At 40.6% G+C, this 16,534-nt stretch overlaps 1 protein-coding gene across 1 annotated transcript in view; it reads left to right on the forward strand.

The window, feature by feature from the left end:
• The window catches only part of LOC119425045 (netrin receptor UNC5D), a 215,966-nt gene that overhangs the window by 166,409 nt on the left and 33,023 nt on the right, over positions 1–16,534 (forward strand). The window contains exons 12-13 of the mRNA XM_037692571.1: positions 3,877–4,026; positions 13,416–13,634. Coding sequence (XP_037548499.1) covers positions 3,877–4,026; positions 13,416–13,634 — 369 coding nt within the window. The remainder of the gene's footprint in view (positions 1–3,876; positions 4,027–13,415; positions 13,635–16,534) is intronic.

The raw sequence follows: 16,534 nt of genomic DNA on the forward strand, positions 1-16,534 counted from the left end.
TCATGACACGCTGCAGGAGGAAGCTTCTCCCTGCACATGTGGGCTGCACACAGGTGCAGCAGGTGCTAAATCCGTCCATTATCTTTACCCGCTTATTCCATTTTGGGTCACGGGGGTCGCCGGTGCCCATGTCCAGCAATCACTGTGCAAGGGGCGGGGTACACCCTGGACAGGTCGCAAGTCCATCACAGGGCCACATAGAGACAAACGAGACAAACAACCATTCACTCTCCCACTCACACCTAGGGACATTTTAGAGTTACCAATCAGCCTAACATGCATGTTTTTGGTCTGTGGGAGGAAACCGGAGTACCCGGAGAAAACCCACACATGCACGGAGAGAACATGCAAACTCCACCCAGAAGGCCCCTGGACCGGGGTTTGAACCAAGGACCTGCTCGCTGAGAGGCAGCAGCTCTACCAGTTGCACCACCGTGCTGCCCAGGTGCTAAATCATTTAAGATAATGTATTTATTCCATGTCGATCGTGTGTCTCATCCATAAATCAGCATATTGCGCCGCTCAAGGTGGCTGCATGTTGGAGCAGCTCTGTTACTTTCATTCTGAGATTTTGCTTTTGGAAACTTTAATTCCTGTTTTTCTGGATGTAAATCACATTTTTTGGATGATTGTTTCCTCTGGTATCAGACGCTGTGCAGCTGGAAGGATTTTTACTGAAACTTTTTTTGGTTTTGGACATTTGTTATGATGCATAACCATGGCAACAAGGCTGTTTTCTACAACCAACAGCAGCTGATTAACATCTCAAAAGCTCAAATAATATCTCAACTATGGCCCCAACTCTCAAATGAGTTGAAAAGGATGTTCTGTGGACGCATTCTCATCTACCTGCCAGCTGTGCTCGAGTGCCTGATCTCTGAGATCCTGGAACTAGCAGGAAACACGGCTCACAACAGCGGATAGACAGGATCGTCCCTCAGCACCTACAGTTGACTGTCCACAGCTATGAGGAGCTCGGCAGACTGCTGGGAGGAGTGGCCATCGCTCTGGGAGGAGTTCTGCCCAGCATTCAAGCGGTCCTACAGTCCAGGGGATCCGAGAGGCCAGCCGAGTCTGGGTGGACGGATCGGACGGCATCTGCAGCCAGTTTCTTAGGATCCACTGTGGGATGGACCTTTACAAGAGATCCTTTCCTGACTACAACCATCAGTATCTATAACATCTCTTAATGAAATGAGGATAACGAGTAACAACAACAAAATAATTTCCCTTTGGGATTAATAAAGTATTATTGAATTGAATTGAATTGAAATCAGCCCATTGTGTGTCATGTCCACTCTTACTTTGAAAAACAGCGAAAGCTCAAGTTTGTGAAAGTCGAACAGCGAAGTAGCGAGGTACTACTGTACTGTATTTCGACCCAAACTATTATACTGAGTCAGTTTCACTTTTTCAGAAGGGAAAGTTTGTAAGATGAGGTGTGTATATTACACGTGCACAAAAAAGAAGGAGGTCTAACATAGGTAATTTTCATATACAGTCTCTGGCAACACTGACTCAGGGCTTCAGCAAGATGCACGTGCATTTCCAGCATGAGAAACAAAGCAGTTACCTCCAAAATGGTGAACATAGGAACCTGCATTTGGACAGAGGATGTCGGGCTGCTCCTACATGTTGAAAACACAAACAGAACTTTGATGATACTGTTGTAAACATGGCATTAGAGATAAGATGAGGGGCATGAGCATACAGGAAGTGCTCAGAGCAGAGCCATTGCTCCTGTGCATTATAAGGAATCAGCTGAGGTGATTTGGTTATCGGATTAGAATGCCTCATAAACACCTCTCTGAATGTTTTCCGGACATGTTCCACTGAAAGAACACCGTGGGTCAGACCCAGAACTCTCTGGAGGGATTAAGTTTTTTTTGTTTGTTTGTTTGTTTGTTTGTTTGTTTCTGATGAGAAGTTGCTGGAGAATGGGATGTCTTGGGTTTCCCTCCTGGAACTGTTGCAGATGGACAGATGGACAGAGAGACAAATGGTCAAACAAAATGATTGGTTGGTTGATTTTTGAACAATGTTCTCTTTATGTTTTGCATTAAAACTCAATTTAAAAATAATTATGGGAATATATGTGTTCTTTTTACCTTTATGTGTTCATTTCAATTCAGTTTATTTATATAGCGCCAAATCACAACAAAGTTGTCTCAGGCACTTTACAGGAACATTCACATATATAAAAGCCAATTAGTAAAGTTCTCTATCTAAGGAAGCAGCAGATAAGTTGAATCTTGGCTTCGTTGTAGTCTCCCATCCTGAGCAAGCACAGTGGCAACAGTGGAAAGAAAAAACTCACTTTGAACAGGAAGAAACCTCCAGCAGAACCAGGGTCAGGACAAGAGGCCATCTGCTTTGACCGGCTGGTTGAGAGGACAGGAAGGAGAGACAGACGAACACAGAATGTTAGGTCCAGGTGTACCTGAAAGACAAAAACAAACCAAACAAAAAAACACATGTTAAGGATAAAAAAAAAATTACAAATGTTGAGCAGAGTAAGTAAAGACAGTAGCAGAGTGAAAAGTGTGGTCAGTTTGTCCTCCAGCAGTCTAAGCCTATATCAGCATAACTAAGGGACAGCTCAGGAAACCCAAGCTGACCCTAACTGTGTTGTGACATCAGTAAACAGAATCACTGAAATAGTAACAAATACGTATCATCTCACAAGAATTGCGCCGCTCAAGGTGGCTGCATGTTGGAGCAGCTCTGTTACTTTCATTCTGAGATTTTGATTTTGGAAACTTTAATTCCTGTTTTTCTGGATGTAAATCACATTTTTTGGATGATTGTTTCCTCTGGTATTGGATGTTGTGCAGATGGAAGGATTTTTACTGAAACTTTTTAAGTTTTGGACATTTGTTATGATGCGTAACCATGGCAACAAGGCAGTTTTCTACAACCAGCAGCAGCTGATTAACATCTCAAAAGCTCAAATAATATCTCAACTACAGCCCAAAACCTCAAATGAGTTGAAAGGGTGTTCTGTGGATGCATTCTCATCTACCTGCCAGCTGTGCTCGAGTGCCTGACCACTGAGATTCTGGAACTAGCAGGAAACACAGCTCATGACAGCGGAAGGACAGGATCGTCCATCAGCACCTACAGTTGGCTGTCCACAGCGATGAGGAGCTCAGCAGGCTGCTGGGAGGAGTGGCCATCGCTCTGGGAGGAGTTCTGCCCGGCATTCGGGTGGTCCTAAAGTCCGAGAGGCCAGCCGAGTCTGGGTGGATGGATTGGACAGCATCTTCAGCCAGTTTCTTAGGATCCACTATGGGATGGACCTTTACAAGAGATCCTTCCTGCTTACAGCCATCAGTGTCTATAACATCTCTTAATGAAATGAGAATAACGAGTTACAGCAACAAATAATTTCCCTTTGGGATTAATAAAGTATTTTTGAATTGAATTTGACTTGAATTTAAGACAAATTAATTTATGATACTTATAAATTATTCTGTGCTATTCTTTCATTAATATTTGTTTTATCTTTGTTATATATCCTAATAGTTATGGAGGATTTACGTAGCATGTGCCTGCATCCATTAAAGTTACAAATGAATAATATAAATTGTTAAATAAGGCATAAAATGAAATTCATGTGAGCTAAAAATCAGAAAACACCCCTGCTGCTGTATATCACTTTTAAGCAGATAATATTTCTGTGTGTGCCATTCTTGTTTCCATGGTGAAGAAATTACAGCCACGTTTACTGAGAGGATAAGAACCAATTGTCCTGATGTGCACTTGTAGCTTTAAACGCTGATAATAGCTACACTCTGGTCTAAAGTGTCAACGTGCAAAAACATACGATTTTTACTTCCTGTCAGTAATTTGTTTCTTTTCTTTTTGTGTTTTTAGCAAACCCTCTGCTCATTAATTCATCCATGCAGCCCGACCTGACGGTGTCGCGAACGTACACCAGCCCCATGTGTTTCCAGGACTCCATTGACAAGGAGATAATGGCTGAGCACTCACTACTCAACCCGCTGCCTGATCTGAAGGCCAAAGGTCAGAAAACAGAACTATTCAAAAACCCATGTGTATTTATGTGGTAATAATTTCTATTCAGAAGGATAGGATGTATGAAGCACTTTACTGCAAAGTCTGAAGGATAATGTTTCTTACTTTGAAAGGTTTTCTCTGAATAAAACCTTTTATAAAAAATTTAAATAATTTACAATCCTTGTTCCTGTGCGGTAGCTTGATGGTCAGGGTCTTGTAATACTGAGGTTGTGGGTTCAAGTCCAGGTTGCATTAGGAAGAGCATCCAGTGGAAAACAAATCTTTCATATGAGTGTGCTTGCTGTGGTAACCCCTGAAGAAGGGAGCAGTCGAAAGAAACTTACTTAAAATCATTGATCCTCTTTTATAATGTTACTACATTTGTATATGCTGGGTTTTTTATATATATGGGACATAAATCTCACCTGCTGCTGAAATGCAGATGCAGAAGATAATGTTTTTGTTTGTGTGTGTTAGCAAAATGTCTCATGAAGCACCAGACAAATTTAAAGGAAAGCTACAGAAAGTAATCATTGGTTTCATATTTAAAACTTGTTTACTTTTGGAGTCAGTCTCATGTGGATGTAGCTGACTCATTCACAGCACATAGTGTAAGACTGAAATTGTACATAAAGTTTATTTTTTTAATTTTTGCAATGCAAGTGATCACAAACCATTAACAGAAAATTATCAAAACTCTGGCATGATAGGCAGTAGAGCTGTCATTTCTAACCCGGAGCCCGGCCCCGCCCCCGCCCCACCCAGATTCAGGCCAGGCCGGCCCATAATAATGTGCTTAATGTGAGAGCTGGGTGGGTCGTTGTCGGGCCTTTGTTTGCGTCAGCGGACACTCGCGGCTGACGATCCAATTATATGGCAACATGGCTTGCCATTTACTACCATTCGCACGCGTCCATTACACCGCGCTGTTCGGTCTTGAAAGAGGTAAAAAGTTCAGTTAAGCTTCAGATGGGATTATACTGCCAGGAAGCGATCCATCGCCTAAATGGATGTTCATTCAGCCGCTGCACTCAGCGGACGCACGCGGACCCAAACAGGTGAGATCACAAGATATCCGGCATGTCAGAGCAGGGTCTGTGTATGAATAATGCAGAATGCAGCAGAAGCAGGAATTTAATGTGCTTTGACGGACATGAACGGACAAACACCCCCTCAGCTCCGATCTTTTGTCCCCTTAGCCACACGCATCCATCGATTGTTAATAACTATATGAGCAGTCAAAGCTTAATTACAATGTCGGGGGTGGTGGGGGGGGTCGGACCTCTAATTACTGCTAATTTGTTGGGTCGGGTGAGTTTCGAAAATGATGGCTACAGGCTGGGGCCGAGTCAGGTCGGATTTTTTGGGCCTGAATGAAACTCTACTAGGCAGTGGGCAATATGTACAGGTATTCCATCAAAGAAAGAAAGGCTTCAAACGTCTTAATTTTTTATAATTACAGGGAATTTTATTGTAATTTAAACAAGATTTAGAGAAAGATTCACAATCCACACTGTAATCTGGTAACCTTTGCAGAATAATTGTGACTTTTATGTTGCAAAACTTCCAAGACAAAATGAGCACATATGGGTTTCATTAAGGTTCTTATTTAAAGATAATGTGACAGTGTGCTTGTTTCAGGTGTTGCCATCCCTACAAACAAAGCAGTTTGAGTACTGGCTGTTCTCATTTTTGTTGTTGGAACGAGCTGCCAAACACTATGAGAGCAGCAAGCTCCCTCTCTGCCTTCAAGAATCTCTTGAAAACTCTTCTTCTCCAAAAACACTTTCTCTCCTAACACCGCTAACACTCTAATGCACCTCTCTCTCACACAGTTCTCCTACTTGTTTTGTCCTTTGAATAGGAGGCACATAAAAGAGACATATTAGGTCCATTTTTCACAAGTTGACACAAATTCCCAAGGTCTTAAATGCCTGTGACATGCTTTAAAGCAGATGCAACAGGGTAACGATGCCACTGTTTTACTCCTTCCTTCTTTTATTGCACCCTGCTCTTAAGACCACGGTGATCCACTTCATTGTTCTCTTCTGCAGGGTGCACTTCTCGCTATGCATCTGTAAATGTGGGCACAGATTTCAAGTAATGAACCTTGAAACACATTATCACTGCAGAAAATGTAAAAAGTGTTTATTAAAAGGTCACACTCACACAAGACCATGGCATTACATGAAAAGAACTGATGAAAGAAAAATCTTCAAACAGTTAATTTTATTTTTTGAGAGTCTCAGGCTTGTCTCATCTTCAGTTCAGCTACGTTGATATGAGCTGAGAAAACATGGCGCCACAAAGACATCTGGAATCTGTGTGAAAAGCACATCATGTTTCTTGTCACACATCAGCCCCATAAAGCTTGGGCTTCACTGTCAGGACACTCTTCTGTATTTGAAGCTGTTAAGAATTGTTGTTAATGTGGGCCGTTTCTACAAATATTTACCGTTTGTTGTTTAGTTTGAATTACCCGCTGCTGAAAAGACAAGGTGGGAAATAATGTTTTTGCCCACATCTGTGTTTGTGTGTCTGTCTTAAGTCATATTCACATGGGATTAGTTTTACCTAAGGACCAGTGTAATCTACCCAACGTCTGCTTTTTATGTAGCGCATTTGCACGGTTTAACCAAAGTCTGAGATTTAGCTGAAATTTATAGACATCTTCCGGTTATGATGTTAATGTGCTGCATTGTTAACGACCAGGCGGGTCCATATAATGTATTTAATGTGCGGTCCCGGACGGTCTCGGGCTTTGATGTGGTTTTACGAATCAGCACAAAGAAAATTAAAGAATGCAGAATATAAAATAGTTTTAATCTACTTGTTGAGTAGGAGGCAGGTCCGACCGGCTGATTTAAGAGATAAAAAAATCCACGTTCAGCCAGATGGTCAGCTGTCACCGGCCTTGTGCATGAGTGGCCGGTGACAGCTGACCCACCGGTTGAAATTAATTTACGACCTGTCCAGGGTGTCCCCCACCTTTCGCACAGTGATGGACCTGTGACTTCCGCTAACCGAAAAGGAATAAGCGGGTATGGTGATCACGCGCTCGTCTCCACACCTCCCGTCATCTGCGGTGAAGGAAGTAGCAGTTCATAAAAGCCGAAGCGAAAAATAAAAATACATTAAAAAATTTAAAAATACATTTTTAAAAGCCGAAGTGAGCTGCGGGTTAATTTAAAATAGCCTTGTTCTATATTTTTCCAAATGATTTTGCTTAAGCAAAAACAAAAAACGTCTCATTACGTATCGGATTCTGCGCATTTCTGTCTAAATCACAGAGATGCCTATTCGCATTGGATTAGTTTTATCACAGGGCCTTGGAGTTCAGCAAAAAAAAAATATATAGTAGGTAATGTGCGGGGGAATTTTCACTTTACAAATAACTGACATGGTTGATTCGCACTGGATTAACAACACAGACAATCTCTGTAATTATTACAAGTAGCATGTGGTCCCTAGGTAAAACTAATCCCATTCGAATAGGGCTTTAGCCAATTAAGTGCAAAAAACAAAAAACAAAAAAACTGCAACAAACAATTTATTGAAACTTGCAGTAAATAATTATGTGGTGCACATTTACGGTTGACTACCTTCTGGAGTCAGCTCCACTGCCACAGTCAACTGAATTTAAAAACACAGAAACAAAAATAACATTTGATTTAACAAATTTTAAATGAAAATTTTGTGTGGCCGTAGCTGACGCTAGTTCCTAAAATGTTTGAGCGCTAACAAACTGTACAAGATTTTTTTTATTTTACCTTTAACTATTGGAATACCGTAACTCTGTCTGTCTGTTAGCAAAATGCCTCACTGATGGCCAATTGTTTAATGAAATTCCCATAAAGTGTAATGCTGGTTAAGATTCTTAGTCCTCTGGGACATGGTAAACCATAAGACCTGAGAACAGAGGAGGCCTCAGAAGTGTTCTTCTGTTCTAAGTGCAAGAATGCTGTCGTTCAAGTCCTGTCAAAGAAAACTTTCTGTCACCATTTAGGACAGACAATAAAGTTATTCTATTCTATTCTATTCTATTCTATTAGTAGTGTGCAAGAGAGGTGGGGGGACTACTAATTGACATTAACCTACACAAAAATGGCTGTAACTTTGTCAGTTTCACAGATATCAAGCTAAAATTGGATGTGATAGTAGTTGAGTCATATCTAACTCTTCTCATACAATACTGTGCATAACAATATTCTTAAATGATATAAATCACTTTTAATTCTAATAAATCAGAGAAATGGACGCCTTCCACACCAAGCCTAAACAAGAATATATATTTTTTTTATTTTATTTGTGTAAAATAAAACATACAGGTACACAACTTTCAGCATTGTACTTCTGATTTGATTTGAAGTAATAATTCTGAAATAATCCAGATTAACACAGTTAAATGTGTGTGTGTGGGGGGGGGGGGGGGGGGGTAGTTCAGTGAAGTAACCTTATTGTAAGGTTACTTATACTGTAAGTAACCTTATTTTCTTTATTAAAAGTAAATTTGATTTTACAACCTGGCCTCCAAGTCCTGCCTGCACCATTGGGTTATTTCCTGTCCTGCCTTGCCTGAAAACCTTGATACTTTGTTGTTGATTTTTTTTCGTGTTTTTTGTTGTTGTTGTTGTTTGGGTGCGGCTTTACTCAGCTCACATCAAATCAGCATCGGCCAAATGGGCTTCCATTACCTGCTCCTGCTTGATTTTTGGAACTGCCTTAGCCGTGGTTCCAAGCGAGCCAAGCCGAGCAAACAATTTTGATGTCAGCAAACTGCAGCTGTTGATTGACCCATGGACTGACGTCACTGTATGAGCTAAGGTGATAGAGTTGCATTCAGGCCAAAAAAATACGACTCGAGCTGGCCCCAGCCCATTGCCATTTTTTCTGAACGCAACCCAATCATTTAACTGTAATTACAGGCCAAACCCAATATATATATATATATATATATATATATATATACAAAATTGTATATACGTATATATATATATATATATATATATATATACATATATATATATATATATATTTTTTTTTTATTATTATTATGCTTTTACTGCTTTTGTAAGCAAATCAGTTTGACATGATATTTTTAATATGTATTTCAAAGAATGGAAGATATAAGATTTTTTTGTTTCATCAACTGAATATTAACATACAAATCAAATAACCTTAAACAAATCAACTGTAAAGACAGACTATTGTACAGATGAACAAAAATATGTTTAGAGCTAAATTATTTGGAAAAATATAGAACAAGGTTATTTTAATTGAATGCGCTGCTCGCTTTGGGTTTTATAAATGCTGCTACTTCCTTCACCGCAGATGACAGCAGGTGCGAAGATGCATGCGGCCGGTAATCAGCTGATTGATCTATCTGAAGCTTAACTGGACTCCATTTTTTGTACCTCTTTAAACCGGCCAGTCAGACCTGTCTCCTCCTCAACAAGTAGATTAACACAATTTTATTTTGTGCATTCTTATTTAGTTTTCTTTGTGCTCTATGATTCGTAAAACTGTATCAAAAGCCCGAGACCGACCCAGCCTGCCCATCAAGCATTTTATTTTGGCCCGGGTTGAGCCATGCCCAGATTAGAAATTGCATTTCTATAAGGCGTTCTCAGTCGTTGAGTGTACATGTACAATACTGAGATGGAGAGCCGCAAATCACATGTTATTCCATGGTCGAATGATGAGGTGCAAACCTTTTAATCAATTTTGTCAGACAAGCACACACAATGTGAGCTCAACGAAGCAATGAGGAACAAGTGACTTTATGGCGAGATGTCAGAGAAATTGGTTGCCCACCGCTACACTCGCACTTATAAACAGTGCTGTGACAAGTTTTAAAAAATGAAGTCCGACTACCGGACGATAAAAGATCACAACAAGAACAGAGCTCCTGCCCAAGTTGAGTGAATGACACACTCTCAGTGGAGACGCCTACAGTTGGGTAAAACGAAATAGAAAAGAAGCTATTAGAGTGGTACTGTACTTAACAATGGAGAAGCAGCTTAAATTTATGACAGTCATGCATGTTGGGCTGATTGGTAACTCTAAATTGTCCCTAGGTGTGAGAGAGAGTGAATGGTTGTCTTGTTTGTCTCGATGTTTCTCTGTGATGGATTTGCGACCTGTCCTGGGTGTCCCTTGACCCTCTTGCACAGCAACTGCTGTATATGGGCACCAGGGACCCACACAACCTGAAAAAGAGGAAGTGGGTAAAAGATAATGGATGGATTTTATTCAGTTGTATGTGTTCAACTTAATGAGGTATGGATCGCGTGATTGCCAGATCCAAATCTTGTTTAACAAGAAAAAGTCTAAAATCCTCTTCTGTGGTCAACATTAATCTAGGAAGCAGCTGTGGCTGAGTGGTTAGAGCAGTCAACCTCCAATGTGAGAGTTGGGGGTTCAATTCCAGCAGCAGTCACATGTTGAAGTGTCCCTGGGCAAGACACTGAACCCCTCATTGCCTCCAATGTGTGTCCCATCAGTGTATGAATGTGACAAAGCACTGATTAGTCTTTGTACAGATATAGCAGAGTGTTGTATGAATGGGTAAATGAGGCATAGATTGGAAAGAGCTTTGAGTATCTTGATAAGATAGAAGGTGCTATATAAGTACAGTCCATTTACCAATTACCATTATTCTCATATGAGTTGGATGGTAAAAGCAGTGCTAGTAGCACCTCAAAAGTACATGGAATAAAAATTAACTCTAGAACATGCCTAAATATTTAAAGTTTTAAGCGAGAAACAAATGGTTCACTGTTTGCTTTACTGGGAGAGAGATAACTAAGCATTACATTTTTGTGGGGTTCAGGTGTGGATGAAGGACCATCAGATTAAAAACATGTCATGACCAGCCTAACTAATCTCCAGACTTGAATTCCATTGGAAACCTCTGAAATGTAATCAGGAGGACGCTATGTGGTCACAAGCCATCAAACAGCGGAGCTGATTAAATTGTTGCACCAGGAGTGGCAAAAAGTCACTGCAGCAAAGTGAAAGACTTGAGGCGAGCATGCCAAAACATGATTAAAAGTCGGGGTTGTTTTTGATCTCTTTCTAAGTTAAAACATTAGTATTATTATATCTAAATCCAAATCCGTGGTCCGTGATAATAGCAGGGGTCATACACAGGGTCACAGGGAGCAGAAGACTGAGCCAAACCGAGATCCGATGTCATGGTCGTTAGGAAAGTCACAGAGTCAAAAACCGTGGTCAGAAAGGCAAATGCAATCCAAAGGGACAGGCAAGGCGAGGAGTCAAAAATACAGGCAAGGGTTCAAGGCGCTGATAAAAAGCTATGGAACAAGATACTATGATGAAAGGCTTCACTACCAGGGACCATGAGTGGTGTAATAATTCAGCACTGGTGGAGAGTGAGAATGGAGCTTATAAAGGTGCAGAGCAGGTGAACGAGATGAGAGCTGAACAGGTGAGTGGAATCAGGGCTGACTGCTGTGAGAAACAAGGGAGGCGTGGCATGGCTAGGAAGGACTAGGCTTGAGCTGGAGATGGGTGATAGATATTACAAAGCAGGGAAGAGAAACCATGGCATGAGGGGCTGAAACAATAGCAGGAGGGAGTGAGTGTGAAACAGGGGCCGATGGGGGGTCAGCAGGGGCCACTGACCGTGACAGTATCTTGATTAAATAGAAAGGTGCTATATAAGTACAGTCCATTTACCATATAAAGTCCTGGAGTTGAGTTTTGACACCTGAAAAAAAGCTCACTTTATGACAGAAAACTGTGGTTATAGCTCTGAATATCCAGGTCTTAAAACCATGCCATTGATATTGTAAAGGAAATGTATTTTAAAAAGTTAAATGGTTTGTACTTTAATAGTGCTTTTCTATCTTGTCAAGATACTCAAATTTCTTTACAACACAATCTGTGTCCTCATTTACCCATTCATACAGCACTACTAGATCTCTACAAAGAATAATCAGAGCTTTATCACATTCATACACTGATGGGACACACATCAGTGGCAATGAGGGTTCAGAGTCTTGCCCAGGGACACTTCGGCATGTGACTGCTGATGGAATTGAACCCCCAACTCTTGTATTGTAGGACGACTGCTCTAACCACTCAGCCACAGCTGCCCCTAATTAAACAGGTACAAATCTGCCTATTTTCATCACAAACATGTATTACAGTAGATTCAATCTTAAACATAGAGGCAGCTGCAAGGTGGGTGCACAGTGGGCTGAGGCAGGTATGATGTAAGCCGAGGCTGGCACTAAAATAATACGCACAGTCCAGAAATAGTTTTATCAACTGTGCACATAAAAATCGGGCATGTTTTTCAAAAATTGTTTGCTCAACACACAGCCACATGGCTCGTTGGTCACTTGGTGGCAAACCCTCAGAACTATTTCTTGCCACTTTCTTTTAGTCACCAACGTCTAACGGTCGGAGCCCAGTGAGATACAACTCTTGGCAGGTGGCTCCTTGACAAGAAGATTTTTGTAGCCATCAACAAGTTTCTGATGTAACTCTGGCTGGATATGTGACCACTCCGCTTGGCAGAATTGAAAGAGTTCATTTAAATTGCTCGAGTTCCTGACACGGACCTAACTTTTAATCACAGTGCACAATTTTTTAATGGGAATTCATAAAGCAGAGGGGGTGACAGCAGGTGGCTACATCAGCCTATTTCACTTTTTACATCATTTAGAAGTTGTGGGAATAATAACAACAGAAGATTTCAGAGCATTTTGATGTTATTGCACTGTGGCTTCACTTTTAACACCAAATGACTGAGTTTTATATGCAGCCTGCCTATTTCACTCAGCCCCAGATGTTAAACTACCCCAAATATACACAATACAAGTATATCTGCAGTTTGCTACAATAAACAGTGTGAAAGCTTTTTTTATACAGTCATCCAGATGATGTTTCAATGTTGTCTGTGAGGTTTTAGCTCGCAATCATCCCTTTGTATGTCTTTTTTTTTTTTGAAGCTGTAAAAACCCAAGATGGGAACAGCTAAAGGTTGAATCTAAAAAGTGCAGTCTACTCAAAGGATCTTTTTCATTCGGCAGATTTAAGGGAAACTCTACCCTCCAAGCTGTTTAAATGCAAAGTGTTGCTCTTTCTTGTAGCCTCAGGCTCATTGTTTTAGCTGGAGGCGAGAGCCTTGACGGAGGCAGGCTTGCTGCAGTTTCAGTCACTGTTCTGAGGTAGACTTCAATGAAGTCAGTTTAAAACTGACTTGTTGGGCCAAAAACACATTCCACAATGTAAACAAATGCTGCTTTCCTGCTGTTGCTTGTTTTCTCATTGTAAAGTGTAGAACTGTTAAAACGTAATGCCAAAGTTTATAAAAATCACATTGAAGTGCTGCCACTAAATTTCAGAGCTTTCATTTTGTCTAGGGATGGCAGAAAGGGCAGAGTACCACATCATGTCCCACCCTCAGACATTTCCACGGGGCCTCGCTCCAGACTACAGAGAGGTTCCTGTAGGGACAACACTGGGCCGAAGAGGCAGAAACCTTTTCACTCAGCAAGCCTTTCAGCCTCACAGCAGGCCTCTGAACAAAGCAACCGCGGTGTTTGGCCACGCTGGAGGCAGGCTGGTGGTGCCAAACACAGGTGAGCCAACAGTGACACAACCAGATTTGATACGATACTTCTGTGAGAGTAAACTTCAGTTTTTCCAACATAAAACTAGACAACAGATCTGTAACTGAGCACACTGAAATTCCAGCACAATAGATAATAGATGTCAAGGTTTTTTAAGTTTCAATGACGTTACTCATTCATCAAGAGGACTTGTTTTACTAGGATAAAAGTACAGAAATTAGTTCTTACTGCATTAGACAATCATTTTGATGTTTCATCTCCTAAATTTAAAACAAACTATCATTTTGGTAACACTTGTTTTAGGGAACATAAATTAATCTTTTAACTAGGTGCTTATAAACAATGTCATAATAGGTAATTACTATTCTGAATGACCCAGTTTAACAATAAATATGTTATTATTTTCAAGATTTTTATGTTTTGATTTTTTGTCTATTGATATCCAACATATAACACAAGATGTCACAAAGGTGCAGGACTTGAAGTACTTGAGGTCCACTCTCCAGGAAAAAGGAAAGTGTGGTAAAGAGGTGAAAAAGAGAGTCCAGGCAGGATGGAGTGGATGAAGAAAAGTTTTAGGAGTGATTTGTGACAAGAGGGTGTCAGCAAAGGTCAAAGGAGAAGTTTACAAGACAGTGGTGAGACCAGCTATGTTGTATGGTCTGGAGAGAGAGACGTGGACAAAAAGACAGGAGACAGAACTGGAAGTGGGAGAAATGAAGATGTTGAGGTTCTCCTTAGGAGTGACAAGGATGGATACGATTAGGAATGAGATCATCAGAGGTACAGCACAGGTTGAACAACTGGGAGATAAAGTTAGAGAGACCAGACTGAGATGGTTTGGACATGTCCAGAGGAGGGACAGTGTGTCTATTGGCAGAACGATGTTAGAAATGCAGCTGCCAGGAAAAAGACAAAGAAGAGATATATGGATGTAGTTAGAGAGGACATGGAGGTAGTTGGAGTGAGGACAGAGGATGCAGAGGACAGAGATGGAGGAGGATGACTCTCTGTGGAGACCCTGAAGAAGGAAAAGCTGAAAGAAACAAGAAGAAGTTAGCAAACATAAAGGCTGTTGCTCACTGCTTTAAGCAAAGTAGTGAGTATGTTTTTTTGCTTCTGTCTGTTTGTTTGTAGCATTAGCAAAACATTTTATGATCCACTGGTCAGATTTGATAAAAACTCACAAGAAGTAATCACTGGGCGTACATCTAAAACTGATTAAAATTTACAGTCAACCACATTCAAAATGTCTGCTGCTACACACCCTTATGAAACACAAGAATGGTGATAACTTTACTGTCATTGACCTACAGTGTTGTGCAGTAGTGGCTGACAGTCATTCCCAACACACCATCTGTGCACTAACTGAATATGCAAGGTCTGCTTTTTACACTTTACCATTAATTAATATCTTTTGTGTCGGTCTATTAGCAAAACATCTCATGAACCGCTGGACAGAATTGAGTAGAACTTTTTAAAAGTAATCATTTTTTGAGTCAATTCATATCAAGAATGTTGCCACAGCTAGTCAACAATAGCTATCACAAAAATGGTCTTCCATCTTCTGGTTTTTTTTCCCCAGTCACACGTGACTATCTGCTGTAGTCACTGTGCGCGAGGTGGGGGACACCCTGGACAGGTTTCCAGTCCATCACAGAGACACATGGGGACAAACATTCACACTCTCATTCACACTGAGACACTTTAAAGTTGTCAGTTGACCTACGATGCATGTTTTTGGTCTGTGGGAGGAAACTGGAGTACCCAGAGAAAACCCACATGTGCATGAGGAGAACATACAAACTCCACACTTAAAGACCACAGGCGGGAGGTGAACCTGCAACCTTTTTGTTGAGATACAATTGTTCTAACCTCTTCTCATGGTGCTACCCCAAGATTAGCTTTAACTTAGCCACTTTTTCAGATAATAAGCTAATTCTTGATGTGGTATCAGCTAAAAGTCATTCACAACACATATGTATAATGTGTCAAGTTACATTAGATCATGCATAACAGGTTGTTGTTTTTTTAAAGATCAATGTGGCTACAACTCATTCATTTTTCAGCATGAAATATTTTTGGTCTAACACTCTGCCTTCTTTCAAAGAACGCCTTTAATTCATAATGTTTGAATATTTTTTAACTCTTGAAGTTGGATTTTTTGGTACATGACAACATGCATGTACAGTAGTCCCTCCATTATCGCGTGGGTTACGTTCCAAACACCCCCGCGAACGTGAAAATCAGCGAAGTAGGGATGTTATATTTATATATATATATATATATAAAGGCTTTATAAACCCTTCCCACACTGTTGTGATGTTCTTAATAATGTTCTAAACTCAAACCTACGTAATTTTAACAACATACAAATATGTACTGTACAGTACTGCAACACTTTATTTGTGTACTCACCAGTGAAGATATAACTTGAAGGATGAGTTCAGGTTCAGGATTATTTGTGACTTCCTGCCAGTTCTGTGAGCTTTCTAGATACATCGTTATTTTTGACTTTTCATTGCAAAACTATTTTTACCACATCGGTTTCTTTGCTGGTGTTTGCTCCCTCCATTGCTGTTCTTTGAATTTTTTCAGAAAGCTGCAGGCAGAAGCACTGTTGGTTTCTGGGCCGTGTAGTTCTTTTGACTTGTGTTACAGTATAGGCTTATTGAAAGGAAACTACAAAATGGTGGTGCCTGTCCAAAGTTGTTTTTGTTTGTTTGTTGTTTTTTGTCCTGTTGGTTAATTCCCGCTCCCGTTCGCTCCTGTTAAAGTTTTATCCCGTCATACATTGAAAAGCTTTCAAAGAGCGAATCCGCGAATGTTGAACCGCAAAGCATCGAGGAGTATTATGTGTTCTTAAGGCAGAAAATTATTGTTGTTTTCCTACCTTATGAGGCATATAC

The sequence above is a fragment of the Nematolebias whitei genome, chromosome 18 (assembly GCF_014905685.2).
Source record: "Nematolebias whitei isolate Nwh7 chromosome 18, NemWhi1, whole genome shotgun sequence".
Taxonomy (NCBI): domain Eukaryota; kingdom Metazoa; phylum Chordata; class Actinopteri; order Cyprinodontiformes; family Rivulidae; genus Nematolebias; species Nematolebias whitei.